This window comes from Mandrillus leucophaeus, unplaced genomic scaffold (genome assembly GCF_000951045.1).
Source record: "Mandrillus leucophaeus isolate KB7577 unplaced genomic scaffold, Mleu.le_1.0 Scaffold462, whole genome shotgun sequence".
Lineage (NCBI taxonomy): Eukaryota > Metazoa > Chordata > Mammalia > Primates > Cercopithecidae > Mandrillus > Mandrillus leucophaeus.
Genome location: NW_012104943.1, coordinates 1,878,930 through 1,901,818, shown reverse-complemented (window position 1 = coordinate 1,901,818; position 22,889 = coordinate 1,878,930). Strand labels below are relative to the sequence as shown.

Sequence of the window (22,889 nt, the reverse complement as noted above, 5' to 3'; positions counted from 1 at the left end):
GTAAACCCGGGAGGCAGAGCTTGCGGTGAGCCGAGATTGCGCCACTGCACACTCTGTCTCAAAAAAAAACCAAAAAACAAACAAAAAACCTGAAGCAAACCTTTTAGACATATGCACATTTCATAAACTTAATCCCAGCACTTTGGGAGGCTGAGGCAGGAGAATCGCTTGAGCCCAGGAGTTTGAGATCAGCCTGGGCAACATAGCAAGACCCCGTCTCTACAAAAAATAAAAACTTAGCTGGGCATGGTGGTGTGTGCCAGTAGTCTCAGCTATTTGGGAAGCTGAGGCAGGAAGGTCACTTGAGCTGAGAAGTTTGAGGCTGCAGTGAGTCGTGATTGCACCACTGCACTCCAGCCCGGGTGAAACAGCGACACCCTGTTTAAAATATAAAATAAAATAAAATAAAATAAAATGACAAAATAAAATAAAATAATACAATTTTATACTGTACGTTGCCACACAAAAATTAGTACCTACCTGTTTGATCAGGAAGTCCGAGATATTGGGTGGTGGGCGCCATCTTGTGGCAGCATGGTTATTAACATCTTAGCCATTGGCTGGATCTTCAAGTCATTGCTGACTCGTGAAGGCGTTTCTGAAGTCCCTGAAAAAAGGTGCAGGTGCAGAAAGGAAGAAACGAAAATGCCTTTCTCGAATGCTAAAAGCACTGATTCTGGTGATACGAAGACTTGCAAAAGAGAACTAGAAAAAAAGAGGAAATAAAACATATTGGGGGGGAAGGGCAGAGGGGTCCTGAGACTGTGAGGAATCAAATGACGATCCCGTGGAGAAATAGCCTATATAACAGGAATGGCCATTCTCAAATCTTCTCCACGCCAAGCCTTGGGCCTCAAATCTAGCAGGTTGTTCTTGTGCTTTTCAAACAGCCCTCATATATTTGAATCAAGTGTCCCCAAAACCTTCCCACATATTTTCAGCATTTGGTACTGATCCCTCTACCAGATGCCCTGTCCCCAGCAAACAGCCTTGCCTCCTATATCTGTCCACCAATGGATGCATCCTCAAATTCTGTCCTCTCTACATCAAACATGTTTTATGTCACCGACCTCATCATCATCTCACAAAACCCAGATTCTTTCCTCACAGAGCCTATCTGCATTCGTTCTCATTCCAAGGAGAGGTGACCCTTCCCTTCCTAAATTGCAAGCCCACCCACTACTGTCCCTGGTTCATTCACTTTCCCTACTTGGGAAAGTGGCTCCAGGAGGTTGACTCTGTCCGTTGCACACGTGACCACTCTTCTCCATCCTGCTGGCTTTTCCTCCTCACCTGAACACACTCCTTTTAAAATTATCTTCCCTCCAAAGATGTTTGTTGCAGCATTGTTTGTTATTTCAAAACATTAGGACAAGCACAAATGCCAATCAATAGGGGATTCGTTAAGTAAAATGCTACATGCATAACCATCTATAGAGCATAGCCATTTAAAAAAAAAGAACAAGACAGATCTGCATATCCAAACCAGAATGCTAGCTGGAAAAAAAAGATGCAGAATAGCATGTATCGTGTGAACTAAGTTTTCAAAAAGAATTCTGTATGCCATTATATATCAGTATATACGTAGGAAAAATTTTGAAGAACATATACCAAACCATTAATAATGGTTAACTCTGAGGAGTGGAATTTGGAGAGCGTTCATCTGATATGTTCTACGTTCCTTTATTTGGATGTTTAGGACCATGTAATAATATTATAATCAGAAAAAATTTATATACAAAAGAAACTTCCCTTAATTCTATCCATTCGTCCTCTGTGTTTCCCTTTAATTTTCCCAACATCCATCCATCCATCCATCCCTATCCATTTTCACCAACATCCATGTGTGAGACCAGGCTGGATGGATAGAACAGCCCTTGGGCTCAAAAGGTGTACAGCCTGGTAGAGAATGTAACACAGAGCCACCAAAATGTCATCCAGCAGAGGAAGTGGCAAGTACGACAGAGCTTTCCGTTCAGATCCAAGCTTTGCTGCTGAATTTGGGTAAATGACTGAGCCTTCATGAGCCTGTTTCCTCCTCTGAAAATGGGGATTATAGTAACAAGCAGAGAGAATGGGAGTGGTGGGTGGGTAGAGCCTTAAGTAAGTGCTGGTGCAGAGGACTCCATCCCATCTGGGCCACACACCATCAGGAGGGACATGGGGACCTGAGGACAAAGAAGACAAGCAGCCCATATCCGCCAGCAGGACCTGGCAAAGTGGGCATGACACCAACAAGTTGCATCCCAGAGGTGCCCACAAAGCGCTCAGGATTTGCAAAGCTAAGGTCAAGCGGAAGCAGGAGCAGACAGTTTCAGGAAGCACCTGTGGCCTATCTCACCTGTGTCTTCCCTGGCCAGGGAATGGCAGCCGCTTAAAGGGGCCAAAGGAAGCCACAGTGTGGCTCCCAAACGCGGACGCACAGTAGCTGTCCTCTCAGGAACTCTGCACCCCCATTTAAAACCAGGATCACATGAGATTTGTGTAAAGGAAGCCTCTTGTGCATTTCTTCATCCAAATCGTTGACTTAAAAGTTTCTTCCACATAAGTCCTTTCACTTTAGCTTTTTATATATTTAGCATCGATTTCACAACAAACAACTGATTCCAGGCACTTGGTGTTTTCCCAGACCTTGAGCTTTTTCCAGGGTTGCACGTTATTTCCATATGTGGTACTTCGAAGCGGCCCCAGTGTGGGAAAGCCATTTGCCGCCTTATGAATTGTCTGGTCATCACTGACTTGAGAGGAAAGGGCTGTGTCCAGGGCTGGGGAAGGCCCCAAGAGTGGTTCTTCAGGCCTGCTGTTGCCAACAGTCCAGGAATGTGTGAAGTCTGTAACAACAAGCGTAGTAATAATAATTCTAGCTCTACTAGTTGAACACTCACTTTGTGCCAGCTACTTTTCTAAGAGTTCCACAATATGAGCAATTTAATCCTCGAAGCCAGCATCTGAAAAAGATACTAGTATTCTTATCCCAATTTGACAGACGAGAAAACTAAGGCTCAGAGAGGCTTATCTGCTGGTGATTTGTGTGTCTGGGAAGTGCACGTTGTCTGGCAGGCTTGCCTGGCAGAAGCGGTTCATGACAGGTCTTCTCCATTTTGGAATCAAGATCTGTGTCAGCATGGATGGCAAGGGGAAGAGCAAGGAAAGACTGGTCTAGGAGATGCCCAGGAGCTTTCAGCCGCACAGTGTAAGGTGGGGAGAGCAGACCTGGTCACCAAGGACCAGTTTCTGGGCTTGGGCAGAAGCCAATCATCTGGCTACTTTACAAGCAGATGGAACTTCTGCTTCTCAGCAACCTTCCTGCCCTGGTGTCAATTCCATTTTCATTTTCATCTTTTAAGGTACTGGTTGTATGGAGAAAACTGAAGGCTTATTTGGTATAAGTTACTCATTTTTGTGAGTTTGCTTGACATAGATACTAGACTGTATGTGTGTATATATACATATAAACATGCATATGTACATAAAAATATGTCATATATACATTTTATATACACACACACACACACACATATATATATATATGCATGCTTTATAAGGTCAATTGACTGGTCTACAATTGGCTGACACTTGGTGGCCTAGAAGCCAGAGTATGTGAGTCCCCCTTTTCTAGAAAGCTGACAAACTCTCCAGTTCTGAGGATCCTTGCTCAGTCAACCGCTGGAAGTCATTTTTAATTCTTTTTTTTTTTTTTTTTGAGACAAAGTCTCATTCTGTCACCCAGGCTAGAGTGCAGTGGCACTATCATGGCCCACTGCAATCTCTGCCTCCCGGGCTCAGGCGATCCTCCCCCCTCAGCCACCTGAGTAACTGGGACTACAGGTGCACACCACCATGCTTGGCTAATTTTTGTATTTTTTTAGAGACAAGGTTTTGCCATGTTGCCCAGGTTGGTCTCAAACCCCTGAGCACAAGTCATCCTCCTGCCTCGGCCTCCACAAAGTGCTGGAATTACAGGTGTGAGCCACTGCACTTGGTCCATTCTTACTTACTTTCTTTACTTTATTTCCGAGCAAATGTTTGGAGGGAAACCAAAAGACTGGGATGCGGCCAGCCGAGGTCTTTGGGTTCACAATCACAAACGTTTTTGGTTTGCCCACAAAGGCCCAGGCTGCACACTCTGATGTCATAGGAATCACTTCTCAAACCGTGCACCAGGTCTTGAATTCCCTTAGGGTGTGATCTTTAGAGGTCCATCTAGGCATACCCACCCAAGCCATTCTTTGACTGCTGACAGGCCTTCCTTCATAACAAGGTGTTCCACAGTCCATTTATATATGGATGTCATCTCTGCCCACTCTGCTGCCAATTTGGTTTTCTCCCTCTCCTGGGGTGTAAGGCAAGATGAAACATATCACATCCCATTCTAAACTTTATTCTTGTGGCCAGGGGTCAGCAAACTTTTTCAGTAAAGGGCCATATCACAAATATCTTAGGCTTTACAGGCCAAGAAGCAAATTTGGAATATTATGTAAGTACTTACAGAGTAAAATAAAAATTTCCACAATTATTTAATTGATGAAACTCAAAATGTAATAATAATAATCGAAGGCAGTTTTTTTGTAGCATAGGTTTAATAATGAGAAGAATGGAATCATTTTTGGAGGTGATAACATTCTGCTTAGTTGGAATTTAAAGTTAGTGTTCTTTATCATCAAATCCTTTGCCAATGTTCATCTAAAAATATTTTCACTTCTGGGCCGGATTTGGTTCAAAGGCTGCAGTTTGCTGACCTCTGCTTTAGGTTAAACCTTTTGAGGCCCTTGCTCTGCGAGCATAAAATTGAATCCATTTATCAGACTAAATCGGGAAGATTAAATTTTCCAGCCTCATGAATGCTCAGCCATTGACTCACTCGTTCATACAATGAACACTCATTGAGCTTATACTATACGCCAGGTGCTGGGGGAGGCACGGGGCACCCAGGAGAAAGATGCTCGCTTTGCGGCCACAGCCTGGTAGGAGGGAGACCCACACCTACTGGTGCTATCTCAGAAACATGTGGAACAAAGATGAAGCAGTGTTCACGTTATTCGCCTACATCTGTGAATTATACAAGGAAGATGAGCTTGAGAAATCCTAAGTTCAGTACAAATTTATGATAACTTTTTTAAAAAAAGAATACACTGAAGTTTTCTTAGTGAATGGAATAATGTTCCCTTTTTCTCCTCTGTACACACAAATACACAAAAACTAAAAAAATACACTGTATGTGTCTGATTTGGGTTGTATTTACATCATTTTATAAACAACTTTTTCCTGCAACTTCAGTTTCAAAGTTTTAAAGCACAGTCAATTAATGATTTGGCAACAGCTAAGCAATCACAAGTTCCCTTCTTTTCATGTAAACTTCTGTAAAACACATGCGCTAGGTTCTGCTGATGGTAAATAGACCCACATCAGGAAGTTAGCCATTTTCTCTTCTCGGCCACCTCCTGCATAGAGGGTACCATCCTGCACTGCTGCAAGTTACGGAAGGAAAAATTAGAACAACAGAAACACGGTAAGCCACTTCTATTTCTTTAGCAAAGCTTTCCAATAGAACATGGGATTTCTGACCCAGAAATCTGGGTTGGTGGCAAATAGTGTGAGCCAAGAAAGTAATAAATGGGCAAATAAGGATAAAAATTAAAGATCAAAACAACTGTAAATGCAGGTAAAGCGGCTTTTGCTGTGATCTTTAATTTGTGCATATGTTAGTATAAAAGAACTAGAGAGTAAATTTTGAAAATCAAATGCAGTGATGATCTTACTAATGTGAACAGGAAAATAAGAAAATTCCAAGTTAGAAATTGAACTGGAAATATTACTTACCCGCCCCACCAGAGACAACATCCTCTTCCAGAACAACAGGTTGGAGGAGAAGGTGAGGGAAATATTTTTCCTTTGCTATTTCTGTAGGAAAGGACAAACTCTCTTCCTTCACATACATAGGTCAATTGCTAAAGCCTAGTGAAGCCTGAGCTTAATCTACTGTTGAAGGCTTACAATTCAACATTAATTGCTACTTTTCTTGGTCAGAGTTTTAAAGAATTAGGTTGGTGCAAAAAACCGTGATTACTTTTGCACCAACTTAATAACATGCTACAATTTCTGTAGTTATTATTTTACACTGTCTAGATATAGCAGGTGGTCCGTTTTTGTTATTGTCAAGAACTGTCAGACTAAAAACAAACTTTACACTTGTTTTTAAATGATACGTTTTCTAGAAAATTCAATGAGGTTTAAGAGTAATTGAAAAGTCTGATTTCAAGAGTCTCATCCAAAATTACCATATATTTTCCCCCAAAGTCCCTGGAGTTAATTTTGACAATTTAATGTACACTTAAGTCTTTTGACGTTAATGTTTTGTTTTGTTTTGTTTTGTTTTGAGATGGAGTCTCGCTCTGTCACCCAGAGTGGAGTGCAGTGGCGCGATCTCGGCTCACTGCAATCTCCACCTCCCAGGTTCAGGTGATTCTCATGCCTCAGTCTCCCAAGTAGCTGGGATTACAGGTGTGTGTCACCAAGTCCAGCTAATTTTTGTATTTTTAGTAGAGACCGGGTTTCGCCATGTAGGCCAGGATGGTCTCGAACTCTTGACCTCAGGTGATCCGCCTGCCTCGGCCTCCCAAAGTGTTGGGATTACAGGCATGAGCCACCGTGCCCAGCCTGAAGTTAATTTTTATACCCACCTAATGTTCATTATGGATCTTGAAGGTAAATTAATTCTGCACTAAAATTTTATGATGCCTTACAAAATGACTGTAGGTGGCCCATATGCAATTGGGTCAACTGGGCCAATGACACATATGGGATTGCAGTTGAAATTATCCAATTTCTACTTGATATTTGTAAGCTACTGCGATAGCCAGTATAATTGTATTATAAGAAAGTGGTAAATAGTCAGGGCCCGGTGGCTCACTGCTATAATCCCAGCACTTTGGGAGGCCGAGGTGGGCGGATCACTTGAAGTCAGTAGGTAGAGACCAGCCCGGTCAACATGGCAAAACCTTGTCTCTACTAAAAATACAAAAATTAGCCATGTGTGGTGGTGCGCACCTGTAGTCTCGGGGACTCAGGAGGCTGAGGCAGGAGAATTGCTTGAACCCAGGAGGTGGAGGTTGCAGTGAGCAAAGATTGTGCCACTGCACTCCAGCCTGGGCAACAGAGTGAGACTCTGTTTCAAAACAACAACAACAACAACAACAAAACCAAAAAAACAAAAACACAAACCTGGTAAATAGAGTAATAATAAAATCAAATTAAACTTGCAAAAATGGCCACTTTGCTCCCACTGTTGGCCAATGGAGGTCAAGGACCTGGCTGACCTCCTGCCTAAAGGCAGAGGTTGTTAGCCTTGGCAATGGACTCAAATCAGAGGGGGAGCTTTCAAAACTCCTGCTGCCCAGACTGAACCCCAGATCAATGAAACCAAAATCTCTGGATATGGGGCTTGGCATTTGTAGCTTTTAGAATTCCTAAGTATCTCTACTGTGCAGCCAAAGTTAAGAATCAGTGCCTTAGAGCATCAACAGTTGTTTGGTCTTTCTTAAAAAGCACAGTCCCTTTTTTTAGGTGGCTAGAAATGCTCCAGTAAAAGCTGAAATGTATTTACTAGCCACCTTGGTTTGATTTTAGAAAGCAAAATAGAAGTTCTAAGTATGCTTTCTCTGAGAAACTGAGACTTTAGATAAGGGTGAAGGCAGTTGATGGAGTTCATTCTCCTCTTTCAGTCACTGCTTCTCATCTTTTCATTATAATAACCTAAGAACCTCAGAGTTTATGAAAGAGAGAGCAGTCTTATGGAAGACCCCAGACTTACAGAATATTAGGGCGTGTTTCACAGGGAAGGATGTCATTTCCCAAGCTTAGTCTTTGAAACTAACCATGGACATTGTTGAACATTAATGTTGGACATCATTTGTAAGTGCATCTTAGTGTCACCTCCAGGATCCATTGAGGGGAACGTCATTCCAATGGAACATCTCTGAGTTCAACTGGGTTATTAAATGGAATTGAAGGATTTGTTATTTTTAAATTAGTAGCCCCAATTTATGACTATTCAAGACCATAGGACAAGCCTGCCCAACCCTCGGCCCACAGGCTGCATATGGCCAAGGACAGCTTTGAATGCAGCCCAAGACAAATTCATAAACTTTCTTAAAATATTATGCGATTGTTTTTTAGCCCATCAGCTATTGTTAGTGTTAGTGTGTTTTATGTGTGGCCCAAGACAATTCTTCTTCTTCCAGTGTGGCCCAGAGAAGCCGAAAGATTGGACACCCCGCTACAAGACATAGTAATTTAAATGCATAACCTGTGGTTCTGGATTGGCATTAGCAGATACAGGCTGTGTTGATTTTGCAGACAGTTACAAAGAGCTGCTAGTTGGTGTGTATGTCTAAAATCAGTAGATTTCCTGTGGTTCTAAGGAATGACAGAGAATCTGGAAGTTCTCTGTGGTAGCCTGCTCAGTGCAGAAAGGGAACATGGAAAATCTGCCACTAGCATTTGAGTCTTGGAGGTTCCACATAGGGCTGTCAGGTCTCTGCTGATCATTGAAACCAGATCATGGCCAACTAGCCCCTTGGCTTCAGCCCTCCTAATTCATTAACTACTAAGGTAAATCTAGGGTCACTTTCAACTCTACCACCTACCATCTGAGTGACCTTGAAGACATTCATCTCTCTGAGCCTCAGGTCCCATGTCTGTAAAGCAGGGGCCTCATGGACTTCATTTATTTATTTATTTATTTTTGAGGATTAAACAAATGTTCCCTACGCTATTTCCCAGTATCCAATAACACGATTTTTCATATTTTTGTGTATGTTAAGTCAGGACCCATCTCATTTCTGATAAGTGTACTTAATGTGGTCATGTTTTCTTTTGTCTTCCAAAGTTGTTAGTGAATCCATTGAATTTGGCATGGGTAAAATAAAGTATCTATTATTAATTGTAAATTTCATCTAAAGTGACAAATCCTACCTGCATAACCATTTCTTAATTTCCTTTCATCATGTATCAGTGGTCAACATTGTTAACTGCAAATGAATCAGAATCCATTAAAAATTAGAACTATTTCCAATCTGGCAAAAATTCAACTCTGGTTGAATCCAAACATTGTGCTGAAGCAGCTAAGTAATTCAGTTGAGGAGATTAATTACATTTTATAATGAATAGGTTCTCTTGACACTTCAGTGTTAGGGAACATCAGCAGGACCCATCCCAGGAGACCTTGAAGGAAGCCTTTGAAAGGGAGAATGAAGGAGTCATCTTTGCAAAATAGCTCCTGCAGCCTGGGAAAGGAGTCTAAAAAGGTAAAAAGCTGTTAATTCCAGGAAAGCAGCTTTAGGCCCCTCCCAGACCACCTGCACTGCACACTACGTGGGATTTATTCTAGCCTCACATGGCAGCATCCCTACTTTTGTGCCCATACATCTGGTCTCCGCCCTGGCTGCAGCCCTCCCCTTCAGGCAAATTCTGGGTGTGGCCTGTCTGCTCATTGCAATTCCCAGGGAATGAGTTTTCCGTGAAGGCAGACTTTCTGAGCTGTTCTTCAAACTGCGCTGGTCTTTTAAAAATGTGTTTGGTGGCCATCAGCATCCAATTTCAGAAGAAAGATTTGGGTGAGGACTGAGAGAGTTGTTGTTGTTGTGCTGTCTGTTTCCTTCAGAATCTGCAGAAGAAAATTGGCAGGTCATGTACTGTGGACCTAACCAAAGAACAGATGATGTACAGAAAGCAGAAAAACTGTTGTGAAATTGCTTCCTCAGTAGCAATAGCTGTGTTTGGCAGGGAGAGGAGAAGTTGGGCAGACTTTTTTTTCTTTTTTTCTTTTTCATGATTCATATGTTTTCTTTAAAGAAGTGGGTTTTGCTTTTCTCTGGGTGCTCCAAGACAACCCCAGTGAAAGATCTGGACCACAAAGACCCAGTCATCCTCATTATCAGGGTGTTCGTTGCAGCAAGCTCAAGGGCATGCCAGGCAAAGGGCTTTTTTCTGGCAGCATGAACTTGTCTCAGCAGAGGGTTTCACAGAACGACTGTCATTTACCTGTTCTCTGCTCTTACTTGATTCGTTTCCCAGGACCGCTGAAACAAAGTACCACAAACTTGGTGGATCAAAACAGCAGAAATATATTCTCTCACAGTTCTGGAAACCACAAGTCAGAAACCAATGTGTTGTCGGCAGAGTTGGTTCCTTCTTAAGGGGTTAGAGGGAAAATCTGTTTCATGCCCCTCTCCCAACTTCTGGTGGTAGCCAGCAACCCATGATGTTCTCTGGCTTGCTGCTGCATCTCTCTAGCCTTCACCTCTCTCCTCATGCGGGTGGCCTTCTTTCCCGTGTGTCTATTTCCAAATTCCCCTTTTCTTATAAAGAGACCAGTTATTGGATCAGGGCCCACCTTAATTCAGTAGGATTCCATTTTACCTTGATGACATCGGCAAAGTTCAAATAAGGTTGTATTCACAGGTACCAGGGGTTAGAACTTCAAATTATCTATTAGGGGCACAATTCAACCTAAACACTCCCCTTTTTTGATTCTCTATTCTTCCACTTCTGCTCAATCCAGGTTCTTCACTTTATCAGCTCCCAATCTAATACTTATCTTATTTCTAGTAAGCACCCTCTTCCTTATCTTAACTGGTCCCTGGGGCCTGGCCTGAGCCCCATTATACCATTAGCTGTTGACATCAAGGGTGGACTTCTCTTTCAGCACAGAAGGCACAGGGCTGTAGGCTTCAGCCTTCTCTGCTTTTCTCTGCCCCATCTACTGTTCATCCACCTGCTTTCCATTTTCCTAAACTTTGTAGACAATTCTTGTCAACTGTTGTCTTCTCCTACACTTTCTTTGATCTTATAGGATTCTATTATTTTACTATTGCTTTAATGGGAGCACCCAACTGTTAGGTTCAACCAACAGAAGTTGGTTGTGCTCTCTCGCTCTCTCTTTCTTTCTGTCTCTCTCTTTCTCTCTATTTGCATAGTGGTATTTTTTTTTTCCTCTATTTTATTTGCAGAGTTGCCATTTCTCTAAGTTATTGTAGAGTTGCTGTTTCTCTATTCTATTTGCATATTTCTCTTCTACCAAGCTGGATTGTTTCTATTGATTGGTTCTGCTGTAATGAGGGTGACTTCTCCTTAGTACCTTTCTCACTTCATCTGGGACCAGATGCCCTTTGATATCTTTTTGGAGCCACAACTTTTGGTAGTCACAGGCATGGGTGTGGCTGAAAGGAAGAACTTGGCTCAGAAGGTACAGCTCTTGCTGGGCCTTTGGTCTCTGCTCTGTCTTCTGAGATCAGTGGCTGCTAGGACCTGGGGTTCCCCCATGCCAGGTATGGTTACACAGCACTCCTATGGACTTGAGCAGAGCACCCTGTAAGGTAAGCATTAGTATTCCATTCAAACTCTGTGCAGCCCCACACGGAATACAGAAGGTGGGGCAATGAAGTTCTCCCCAACTTCTCTGCAAGCAACCTGTTCACCATTTCTTGCCCTTCCCATTTATGTACTTTTCAAAATCAGATTATTTGGAATTTGTCAACTCATGTTTCTTACTTTAGTACTTTTTTGGGAGGACAGCATTAGAAACTTCAAGCTCTTAACTAAAAAATGTCTTTTGGAATCTTCTGGCCATTTCCATGGCCCATAATTTGCTTTTAAGCTGCTTTAGACTCCCGGAGGCTATTTTCATCCAGAAAGAACAGAGCAGAGCTCAAAAGACTCCAGTTTTTGGTCTCTAGCAGCCTCTAGAGGATTTTCCCCTCAATTGCTCTCTGCCTCGTATGAAATAGAGTTGGATTTGAAACAGGATGTTGAGGCCTTACCTCCAGGCTAGTGAGGCCACACAAGATGGATCCTGCCCTCTGGACCCGCCCAAGTGTCCACCTAAACATGAGTTACCTAACAACAATGTTTTGTTTAGCACGTAAAGGGAATGGTCTGGAATCTGGCCTTGCCCTGACATATTCTCCTTGGACCTTTTTAAAAAAATAATTTGTGTTAATCTGTAGTTAAAAATTGTAATAAGGACCTGACAAACACTACCTCAGTCAGATGATCGAGGTACACATAAACAGTGAAAGTCATGTTGATAGCAGGCACCCTTCATATGATATGGCTAGAATGGCCCTGCACTTCTGTGATCTTCCTCCCCTAGACCCATCGGCTCAGTAGAATCATGACAAAAGCATCAGACAAGTCCCCGTTGAGGGGCATTCTACGTAACCATTTCCCTTCCCAGTTATATTTTTCTCCACAGTACTTTCCACTGTCTAACACTCTATCTTTCAAAATGGGCAAGTATTTTAATCTGGTTTGTTCATTGTTTTATCTGCAACTCAAATACAGTTCTTGAAATAAAATACCTGCCTAATAAATATTTAATGAATGAATGAATATAGAACTGCCTTATCCATTTAATTGCCACATGGTATTCCATTGTGTGAACATAACATCATTTATTTACCCAGACTACTACTCATAGGCATTTAGATTATTTCCAGTCTTTTGCTATTGCTAACAGCCCTTGCAGTGAACATCGTTGTATATAAACATTTGCATATATGAGGGTGTGTCTTTAGGATCTACTTTTAGAATTGAAATTGCTGACTCCAAGTATATGTTTCCAATTGTGATAGATATTACACATTACCCTACATCTTAGAGGTGGTGTTAATTTAGACTTCTACCAGCAAAATTTAAGAGTATTTGTTTCCCCACATTCTCAACTGCATAACAGAATAAGTGAAAAATGGTATGACGGTGTAATTTTTGAGTGAGGTTGAGTGTCTTTTCGTATGCTTTAAGAGCAATTTATGTTTCCTTTTTATGTGAACTGTCTGTTAATATATTTTTTCAATTTTTCTATTGGGTTATTTGTCTTTTCATTAATGCATATACCTATTACATATTTATACCAAGTATGTATTAAATACTAACACATTGATGAAACAGAGCAGAAAGCCTAGAAATAGATCCAAATAGCAGAAGAGTTAGTATGTGATACAGGAAGCTTATCAAATCAGTGAGCAAAAGATCATCCAATTAATAACGTTAGGGTAAATGGGTCTCCATTTAGAAAAAAATAATGTGGGTCTACACCTCACATTTCATACCTAAACAATTCCAGTGGGATAAGAAAATGAAATCATAAAAAATTACTAGGAAAAAGATGAGAAAATTGTTCCTAAAACTGAAGTGTGGAAGATCCTTTATGCCTTACACTGCCCTGAGTGATCTCATTCACACCCATGGCTTCAATTGTCATGACTTCCAAATTCATTCCTCTGTCAGAACTCTCCTCTGAGCTTCAGACCCACATGCTCAGCTGCCTACTGGACATCTCTACTTGAATATTACAAACTCAACTCAAAAGCAACCTGTTAAACTTAATTAATAGTAGCCCTCCCCCAAACAATCTTCCTTCTCAGTGAATGACACTCATCCATCCAGGGGTACAGACCAGGAACCTAGAAGTCACTCTGATTGCATCCCTCTCCCTCACAACCTCTACCTCCCTTAATTCATCCATTGCTATGTCTCTCAAATGTACCTCCTAAATATCTCTTGAATGCATTTTTTTCTATCTCTATTGCCACTACCCTAGTTCAAACTCCCATCATCTCATGACTGAAGTTCTGTGCCCTCTTGCCAGTGACCACTACAGAATCAATCTAAGCATGGTGCCATCCTGCTTAAAAACCTTCAAAGGCTCGCATCACTTCTCAGATGAAGATCAAAATCCATTCTTGGGGATAGGGGAATTGGAGAGATGTTGGTCATAGGACACAAAATTTCAGTTAGGCAGGAGGAAAAAGTTCTATTGAAGAGCTCTATTGTGCAATATGGTGACTATAGTTAATAACAACATATTATACACTTGAAAATCACTAAGAGAGTCCATTTTAAGTGTTTTCACCACCAAAAAATGATAAATATATGAGGTAATGCATATGTGAATTAGCTTGACTGAGCCATTCCACATGTATACATATTTCAAAACATCATGTTGTACATCATAAATGCATACACTTTTTAGTTGTCAATTTAATTAATATTTTTAAAACCCACTCTGGTCTTTTTTTTCCTTTTTTGGAGATGGGTGGTCTCTGTCCCCCATGCTAGAGTGCAGTGCACGATCATGGCTCACTGCAGCCTCCACCTCCCAGGCTCAGGCGATCCTCCAGCCTCAGCCTCCCAAGTAGCTGGGACCACAAGCATGCACCACCATGCCCCACTATTTGTTTTTGTATTTTTTGTAGAGATGGGATCTTGCCACATGACCCAGTCTGGTCTCCAACTCCTGAGCTCCAGTGATCCACCCGCCTCAGCTTTCCAAACTGCTGGGATTATAGGCGTGAGCCACTGTGCCTGGCCCACTCTGGTTTTTACACAAGTCCCTGGCTTTCTCTCAGTCTCTTAAACTTATGTTCTCAGTAAGATGAGGACTGAAAAATGTCCACTGAACTTGGTGACATGGAGATACTGAGAATCTCAACGACATCTCCATTAGCCACTTCCTCTGTGCCATTCCAGTCCTCTGGGCCCTACTGTGGCAAACAGTCGTACCATGGCAAACATGAAAGCTGATGTGTCTTGTCTCAGACCCACACCACATCTCTCTGGATTCCTGTCCCAGGGCTTCTCTGGAGGTACAGCCTGGGAAACTCACAGGAATAGACACAGGGCCTTTGCACATGCTGCTCCCTTTTCCTGAAAAATTCCATTGACACCTTCGTTGTGCCTTACACATGCCTACTCAACCTTAGGATTGCAGTTCAGGTTTCACTTCTTTTTTTTCTTTTTTTCTTTCTCTTTTTCTTTTTTTTTTTTTTGAGACGGAGTTTCACTCTTGTTGCCCAGGCTGGAGTGCAATGGTGCGATCTTGGTTCACCACAACCTCTGCCTCCTGGGTTCAAGCGATTCTCCTGCCTCAGCCTCCTGAGTAGCTGGGATTACAGGCATGCGCCACCACGCCCAGCTAATTTTGTATTTTTAGTAGAGACAGTGTTTCTCCATGTTGGCCAGGCTGGTCTCGAACTTCCGACCTCAGGTGATCGGCCCACCTCGGCCTAGGTTTCACTTCTTTATGGAAATCTTCCCCAGTTGCCATGACTAGGCCAAAGTCCCCTCTTGTTAGGCTCTTACAGTGTCATGCACTTTTTTTTTATCACAGTGGAAACCTTGTAATGTGTTTAAGTCATATCTGTTGTACCCATGAGACTAGGAGCCAATTCATATATTGTGAGTGTAATCAAATAGACTCCCCAGGTCACCCACTAGCTAATCAAGGCAGGGATGAGTCCGGAAGTGACTTTGAAATCTAGCAATGTTGGGACTTGGAAATCACACAGGCTGAGATCTGCTCAGGTGCCTGAGCAAATATAGCATTGCCTGCGGTGTCTCCCACAAAGTGCCTCGCATGTCTGAGCCCCATTGTCCCTCCTTTTGGTGTGCCTGTGTCTTCCAGTACAGATGTGAAGCCTGGAGACCCATGGGTGCCTCTGCAGGAGCTCCATGTTTTCAAGCCATAAATCATCTTAGAATCCATAGCATCTAGATGTATTAGTTTTCTATTATTGCAGAACAAATCGCTCCCAAATGTAGAGGCTTCAAAGAATACCCATTCATTGGCCTAAATTTCTGTGAGTTAGAATCTGGGCAGGTTTGCCTGAGTTCTCCACTCCAAGCCTCACAAAGCCAAGCTGGGCTCTCATATGGAGGCTCTGAGTAAAAAATTGTTTCCAGGTTCATCCAGATTGTCAGGTGATTTCAGTTCCTTGCAGTTGTTGTTCGACTCACCACCCCACCACCACCCCGAAAACCTCATTTCCTTGCTAGCTGCCTGCAGAGAGCCACTGTCAGCTTCCGCAGGCTGCCTGCATTCCTTGTTGTGGGGCTCCTGCATCCTCAAGCCAGAAATACTGCATCCAATTCTTCTCATGCGTCTTACCCCTCTGACTTTTCCTTCTGCCGCTAACCAGAAAAAACGTTCCATCTTCAAACGCTCGTATGATTAGATTAAGCCCATCCAGATAAATTCCCATGTGCCATATAATATAATGTCATCACAGCAGTAACACCCAGGACAAAATTCATGGGGGCCATCTTAAAATTCTGCCTACCACACCAGGTATAGTAGAGCCTTGTTTTAGAGCAAGTTAAACATTAAGCAGCAACAACACAATAGTGTTGCATTTGAAAATAACTACTAGCAACTGAACATGTCTGGGAGTTCTGCTCCACTTTAATTTCCATCTCAAAAGGAGCTGGCTTTTCCTTGGCTGTTACAAAGGGAAATAATTATTGACCCTCAGAATAATCAGTGTCCACATAAAAATCTTTTATAACATAATGAAGGTGTGACATATAAAGGTGTTAGCTCACCGGCCCTAAATTTTAGGAGTATTTTTAAAAAGGCACTTATGGCTGGGTGCAGTGGCTCAAGCCTGTAATCCCAGTACTTTGGGAAGCTGAGGTGGGTGGATCACGAGGTCAGGAGTTCAAGACCAGCCTGGCCAAGATGGTGAAACCCCATCTCTACTAAAAAAAAAAAAAATACAAAAAATTAGCCAGGTGTGGTGGCATGCACCTGTAATTCCAGCTACTCCGGAGGCTGAGGCAGAGAATTGCTTAAACCTGGAGGGACGGAGGTTGCAGTGAGCTGAGATCGTGCCACTGTACTCCAGCCTGGGTGACAGAGCGAGACTCCGTCTCAAAAAAAAAAAAAAAAAAAGGCACTTATCTGGTTTAACCCGTAATAAAGACATGAGATGGGCTTTAGCGAAAAATCTAGGCTGGTTTCTGTGTTCAGTGAAATAAGATTTTTGAGAGTTCTCTTAATTACTACCCTTAATCAAACCAATCACATTAATCTGTTTAGTGCATTGTATGGTTACCAAAAGTGACATATTCAGCCCTCTGTTTATTAAGAAACAGTAACAGAAAGTGAGGTACTCTCCTGTGTTACGGAGGGTGCATAAAAATATAAAGCACCATGTGTCTTCCCTAGAGAAGTTTCCAAATTAGCAAGCAAATAGCTATTAATGCTAATGTTTGTGTGATAAGGAACATATGAGTAGTAGTTATTCCACAAACAATTTTTTGAGTGCTGTTTACATTTGAGGCACTGTTCAGGCACAAGGATTTCAAAAGGAGATTGTGTAGCATGATGGCTTAGTTGTTAAAACTATGATTTTGGAATCAGATTGGCTCAAGTCCCAGTGCTACAACATACCATCCTTCAGAAAGGTACTTAAGTCTGTTTGTATTTTCATCTGCAAAATATAAATAATAATAGGACCTACTGCACTGTGTTCCTGTGAGCATTAATGTGGGTGATCAAATGTTTATGAAGCACTTAGCAGAATACCTGACATTTTGCTTGTTCTTATTATCAACATAAGGTGCCCACTTTCCAGTCATGCAAGAAGAAAACATAATATATGTCACCATAGAAGTATAGAATAATTGTGGGAAATACCAGTAAGAGAGATACAGTTGTATAAATAAGGTAAAGATGACTGCCTTGAAAATCTAGGATGATACCGTATTAGAAGTGCCTCTGAACTCTCCATGGGGGCTGGCCAAAGTTTCATCAAGTGTCATGTCAGTAGGTTGATGCTATCAATATATAGCTTGCTAAGCTATAGACTTACTATAAACCATAGCTGTGGTCCAGCTTAGACACATTATGGTGGTGGAGTATCTTGATTAATGGCCTCTGCAGAAGCTTCCCAGGTCTTCTCATCATCATAATCTCAGAGAGCTTCATCTTCAACTTCCTTTTTTTGTTGTTTTTGAGACAGGGTCTCACTCTGTCATCCAGGATGGAGTGCAGTGGCACAATCATGGCTCACTGCAGCCTCAACCTCAGGGGCTCAAGCCATCCTCCCACTTCAGCCTCCCGAGTAGTTGGGACTACAGGCATGCACCACTATGCCCGGCTAATTTTTAAAATTTTTGTAGAGACAGGGTCTCCCTATGTTGCCCAGTCTGGTCTCAAACTCCTGGGCTCAAATCATCTTTCCACCTCGGCCTCCCAAAATGTTGGGATTACAGGTGTGAGCCACCACACCCAGCCCATCTTCAACTTCTTTTAGCACCATGAAGCTGAACATAGTAAAAAGTAAAATCATTCTCGACCTAATCTGATGCAATTTATTTAATTGTTAAGTGAATGCACACATCAAAACTCATACAAGTATGGTGTAGCACTGCTAATTTATTTACAAAACACCTGGCAAATACCGTTACTCTAATACTGTGCTTCTGCTTTTGATTTTCCTTAGGAAAACATGTTCCTTCAGTCGTCAATGCTGACCTGCCTTTTCCTGCTAATACCTGGTTCCTGTGAGTTATGCCCTGAAGATAATTTTTCTAGAAGCTATCCTTGTGAAGAGAAAAAGCGAAATGACTTTGTTATTGCAGAGTGCAGCAATCGTCGACTACGGGAAGTTCCCCAAACGGTGGGCAAATATGTGACAGAACTAGACTTGTCTGATAATTTCATCACACACATAACGAATGAATCATTTCAAGGGCTGCAAAATCTCACTAAAATAAATCTAAACCACAACCCCAATGTACAGCGCCAGAACGGAAATCCTGGCATGCAATCAAATGGCTTGAATATCACAGACGGGGCATTCCTCAACCTAAAAAACCTAAGGGAGTTACTGCTTGAAGACAACCAGTTACCCCAAATACCCTCTGGTTTGCCAGAGTCTTTGACAGAACTGAGTCTAATTCAAAACAATATATACAACATAACTAAAGAGGGCATTTCAAGACTTATAAACTTGAAATATCTCTATTTGGCCTGGAACTGCTATTTTAACAAAGTTTGTGAGAAAACTAACATAGAAGATGGGGTATTTGAAACACTGACAAATTTGGAGTTGCTATCACTATCTTTCAATTCTCTTTCACATGTGCCACCCAAACTGCCAAGTTCCCTACGCAAACTTTTTCTGAGCAACACCCAGATCAAATACATTGGTGAAGAAGATTTCAAGGGTTTGATAAATTTAACATTACTAGATTTAAGCGGGAATTGTCCGAGGTGCTTCAATGCCCCATTTCCATGCGTGCCTTGTGATGGGGGTGCTTCAATTAATATAGATCGTTTTGCTTTTCAAAACTTGACCCAACTTCAATACCTAAACCTCTCTAGCACTTCCCTCAGGAAGATTAATGCTGCCTGGTTTAAAAATATGCCTCATCTGAAGGTGCTGGATCTTGAATTCAACTATTTAGTGGGAGAAATCGCCTCTGGGGAATTTTTAACGATGCTGCCCCGCTTAGAAATACTTGACTTGTCTTTTAACTACATAAAGGGGAGTTATCCACAGCATATTAATATTTCCAAAAACTTCTCTAAACTTTTGTCTCTACGGGCATTGCATTTAAGAGGTTATGTGTTCCAGGAACTCAGAAAAGACGATTTCCAGCCCCTGATGCAGCTTCCAAACTTATCAACTATCAACTTGGGTATTAATTTTATTAAGCAAATCGATTTCAACCTTTTCCAAAATTTCCCCAACCTGGAAATCATTTACTTGTCAGAAAACAGAATATCACCGTTGGTAAAAGATACCAGGCAGAGTTATGCAAATAGTTCCTCTTTTCAACGTCATATCCTGAAACGTCGCTCAACAGATTTTGAGTTTGACCCACATTCGAACTTTTATCATTTCACCCGTCCTTTAATAAAGCCACAATGTGCTGCTTATGGAAAAGCCTTAGATTTAAGCCTCAACAATATTTTCTTCATTGGGCCAAACCAATTTGAAAATCTTCCTGACATTGCCTGTTTAAATCTGTCTGCAAATAGCAATGCTCAAGTGTTAAGTGGAACTGAATTTTCAGCCATTCCTCATGTCAAATATTTGGATTTGACAAACAATAGACTAGATTTCGATAATGCTAGTGCTCTTACTGAATTGTCCGACTTGGAAGTTCTAGATCTCAGCTATAATTCACACTATTTCAGAATAGCAGGGGTAACACATCATCTAGAATTTATTCAAAATTTTACAAATCTAAAAGTTTTAAACTTGAGCCACAACAACATTTATACTTTAACAGATAAGTATAATCTGGAAAGCAAGTCCCTGGTAGAATTAGTTTTCAGTGGCAATCGCCTTGACATTTTGTGGAATGATGATGATAACAGGTATATCTCCATTTTCAAAGGTCTCACGAATCTGACAAAGCTGGATTTATCCCTTAATAAGCTCAAGCATATCCCAAATGAAGCATTCCTTAATTTGCCAGCGAGTCTCACTGAACTACATATAAATGATAATATGTTAAAGTTTTTTAACTGGACATTACTCCAGCAGTTTCCTCATCTCCAGTTGCTTGACTTAAGTAGAAACAAACTATTCTTTTTAACTGATAGCCTATCTGACTTTACATCTTCCCTTCAGACACTGCTGCTGAGTCATAACAGGATTTCCCACCTACCCTCTGGCTTTCTTTCTGAAGTCAGTAGTCTGATGCGCCTCGATTTAAGTTCCAACCTGCTAAAAACGATCAGCAAATCCGCACTTGAAACTAAGACCACCACCAATTTATGTTCTTTGGAACTACACGGAAACCCCTTCGAATGCACCTGTGACATTGGAGATTTCCGAAGATGGATGGATGAACATCTGAACGTCACAATTCCCAGACTGGTAGATGTCATTTGTGCCAGTCCTGGGGATCAAAGAGGGAAGAGTATTGTGAGTCTGGAGCTAACAACTTGTGTTTCAGATGTCACTGCAGTGATATTATTTTTCTTCACCTTCTTTATCACCACCATGGTTATGTTGACTGCCCTGGCTCACCATTTGTTTTACTGGGATGTTTGGTTTATATATAATGTGTGTTTAGCTAAGGTAAAAGGCTACAGGTCTCTTTCCACATCCCAAACTTTCTATGATGCTTACATTTCTTATGACACCAAAGATGCCTCTGTTACTGACTGGGTGATAAATGAGCTGCGCTACCACCTTGAAGAGAGCCAAGACAAAAACGTTCTCCTTTGTCTAGAGGAGAGGGATTGGGACCCGGGATTGGCCATCATCGACAACCTCATGCAGAGCATCAACCAAAGCAAGAAAACAGTATTTGTTTTAACCAAAAAATATGCAAAAAGCTGGAACTTTAAAACAGCTTTTTACTTGGCTTTGCAGAGGCTAATGGATGAGAACATGGATGTGATTATATTTATCCTGCTGGAGCCTGTGTTACAGCATTCTCAGTATTTGAGGCTACGACAGCGGATCTGTAAGAGCTCCATCCTCCAGTGGCCTGACAATCCGAAGGCAGAAGGCTTGTTTTGGCAAACTCTGAGAAATGTGGTCTTAACTGAAAATGATTCACGGTATAACAATATGTATGTTGATTCCATTAAGCAATACTAACTGACGTTAAGTCATGGTTTTGCGCCATAATAAAGATGCAAAGGAATGACATTTCTGTCTATATGGCTATGTACCAAATTACCCCAAAACTTAGTGGTTTAAAACAACACATTTGCTAGCCCACAGTTTTTGAGGGTCAGGAGTCCAGGCACAGCGTAACTGGGTCCTCTGCTCAGGGTATCTCAGAGGCTGCAATGTAGGTGTTCACCAGAGACATAGGCATCTCATGTGGTTGTTTTCTGGATTCAATTCCTCCTGGGCTATTGGCCAAAGGCTATACTCATGTGAGCCATGTGAACCTCTCCCACAAGGCAGCTTACTTCATCAGAGCTAGCAAAAAAGAGAGGTTGCTAGCAAGATGAAGTAACAATCTTGTAATTGAATCAAAAAAGCGATATCCCATCACTTCGGCCATATTCTATTTGTTAGAAGTAAACCACAGGTCCTGCCAGCTCCATGGGAGTGACCACCTCAGTCCAGGGAAAACAACTGAAGACCAAGACGGTGAGCTCTGATTGCCTCAGTTGGTCATCAGCTATTTTCCCTTGACTGCTGTCCTAGGATGGCCTGCTATCTTGATCATAGATTGTGAATATCAGGAGGCAGGGATCACTGTGAACCATCTTAGCAGTTGACCTAATACACCTTCTTTTCAATATCTAAGAACTTTTGCCACTGTGACTAATGATCCTAATATTAAGCTGCTGTTTAGATTTATCGTATAGCTATGGCTACATGGTTATATTATGCTGCGGTTGCATTCGGTTTTATTTACAGTTGCTTTTAAAAATATTTGCTATAACATTTGACTTCTAAGGTTTAGATGCCATTTAAGAACTGAGATGGATAGCTTTTAAAGCATCTTTTACTTCTTAACCATTTTTTAAAAGTATGCAGCTAAATTCGAAGCTTTTGGTCTATATTGTTAATTGCCATTGCTGTAAATCTTAAAATGAATGAATAAAAATGTTTCATTTTATAAGAGGAGTGTATAATAAATATATGATAGAGAAATTGGTCTTTAATATTAAAAGAAATTGCCATATACACTGAATTTTTTGAGAACTCTTTTTAAAAAACTATTTGGTAGAAATCAAAGGGGAAGAAGTTTTCATGAAGCTTTTACATTAAGATACTTATTAATAGAGAAATTCTATCTTGATTCCCTACTCAGAAGACATAAATTCTATCTTGATTCCCTACTCAGAAGACATAAAGTCAGAATGCCTGGCTGTTGGTAGCCTTTGTGCAATTCCCCCAAATGAAACAACTTTGGCAACCCTTTCCGCTTCTACTGATCCCTTGGTTCCTCTGCATCAGTCCATAGCATCCTCTATCCAGTATGAATCTTGAGATATCTAATGAAATTTACCCGAGAATAACTAGAAATTATCCGAGCATAAGAAAAGGAAGTCCCTTGGCTGGGTGTGGTGGCTCGCGCCTGTAATCCCAGCACTTTGGGAGGCTGAGGTGGGTGGATCA

The 22,889-nt window shown here is 41.5% G+C and overlaps 1 protein-coding gene and 1 long non-coding RNA gene across 3 annotated transcripts; one reads left to right on the top strand and one right to left on the bottom strand.

The window, feature by feature from the left end:
• Positions 1-1,664: 1,664 nt before the first annotated feature.
• On the bottom strand, positions 1,665-7,168 carry LOC105550030. Its single transcript, XR_001007641.1, has 3 exons — positions 7,048-7,168; positions 4,988-5,049; positions 1,665-2,831 (listed from the first exon to the last, which is right to left on the bottom strand). It is a non-coding gene; the product is annotated as an uncharacterized LOC105550030 (long non-coding RNA).
• TLR8 (toll-like receptor 8) lies at positions 5,422-22,386 on the top strand. Of its 2 annotated transcripts, XM_011994856.1 has the most exons (3): positions 5,422-5,509; positions 9,169-9,305; positions 18,285-22,386. In XM_011994856.1, exons 2-3 carry the CDS (start codon positions 9,249-9,251, stop codon positions 21,405-21,407), a joined length of 3,180 nt encoding a protein of 1,059 aa, XP_011850246.1. In that variant the 5' UTR covers positions 5,422-5,509; positions 9,169-9,248; the 3' UTR covers positions 21,408-22,386. The 2 variants fall into 2 exon arrangements, with proteins under 2 accessions (XP_011850246.1, XP_011850247.1); XM_011994857.1 differs by lacking the exon at positions 9,169-9,305.
• The last annotated feature ends 503 nt before the right edge of the window (positions 22,387-22,889 follow it).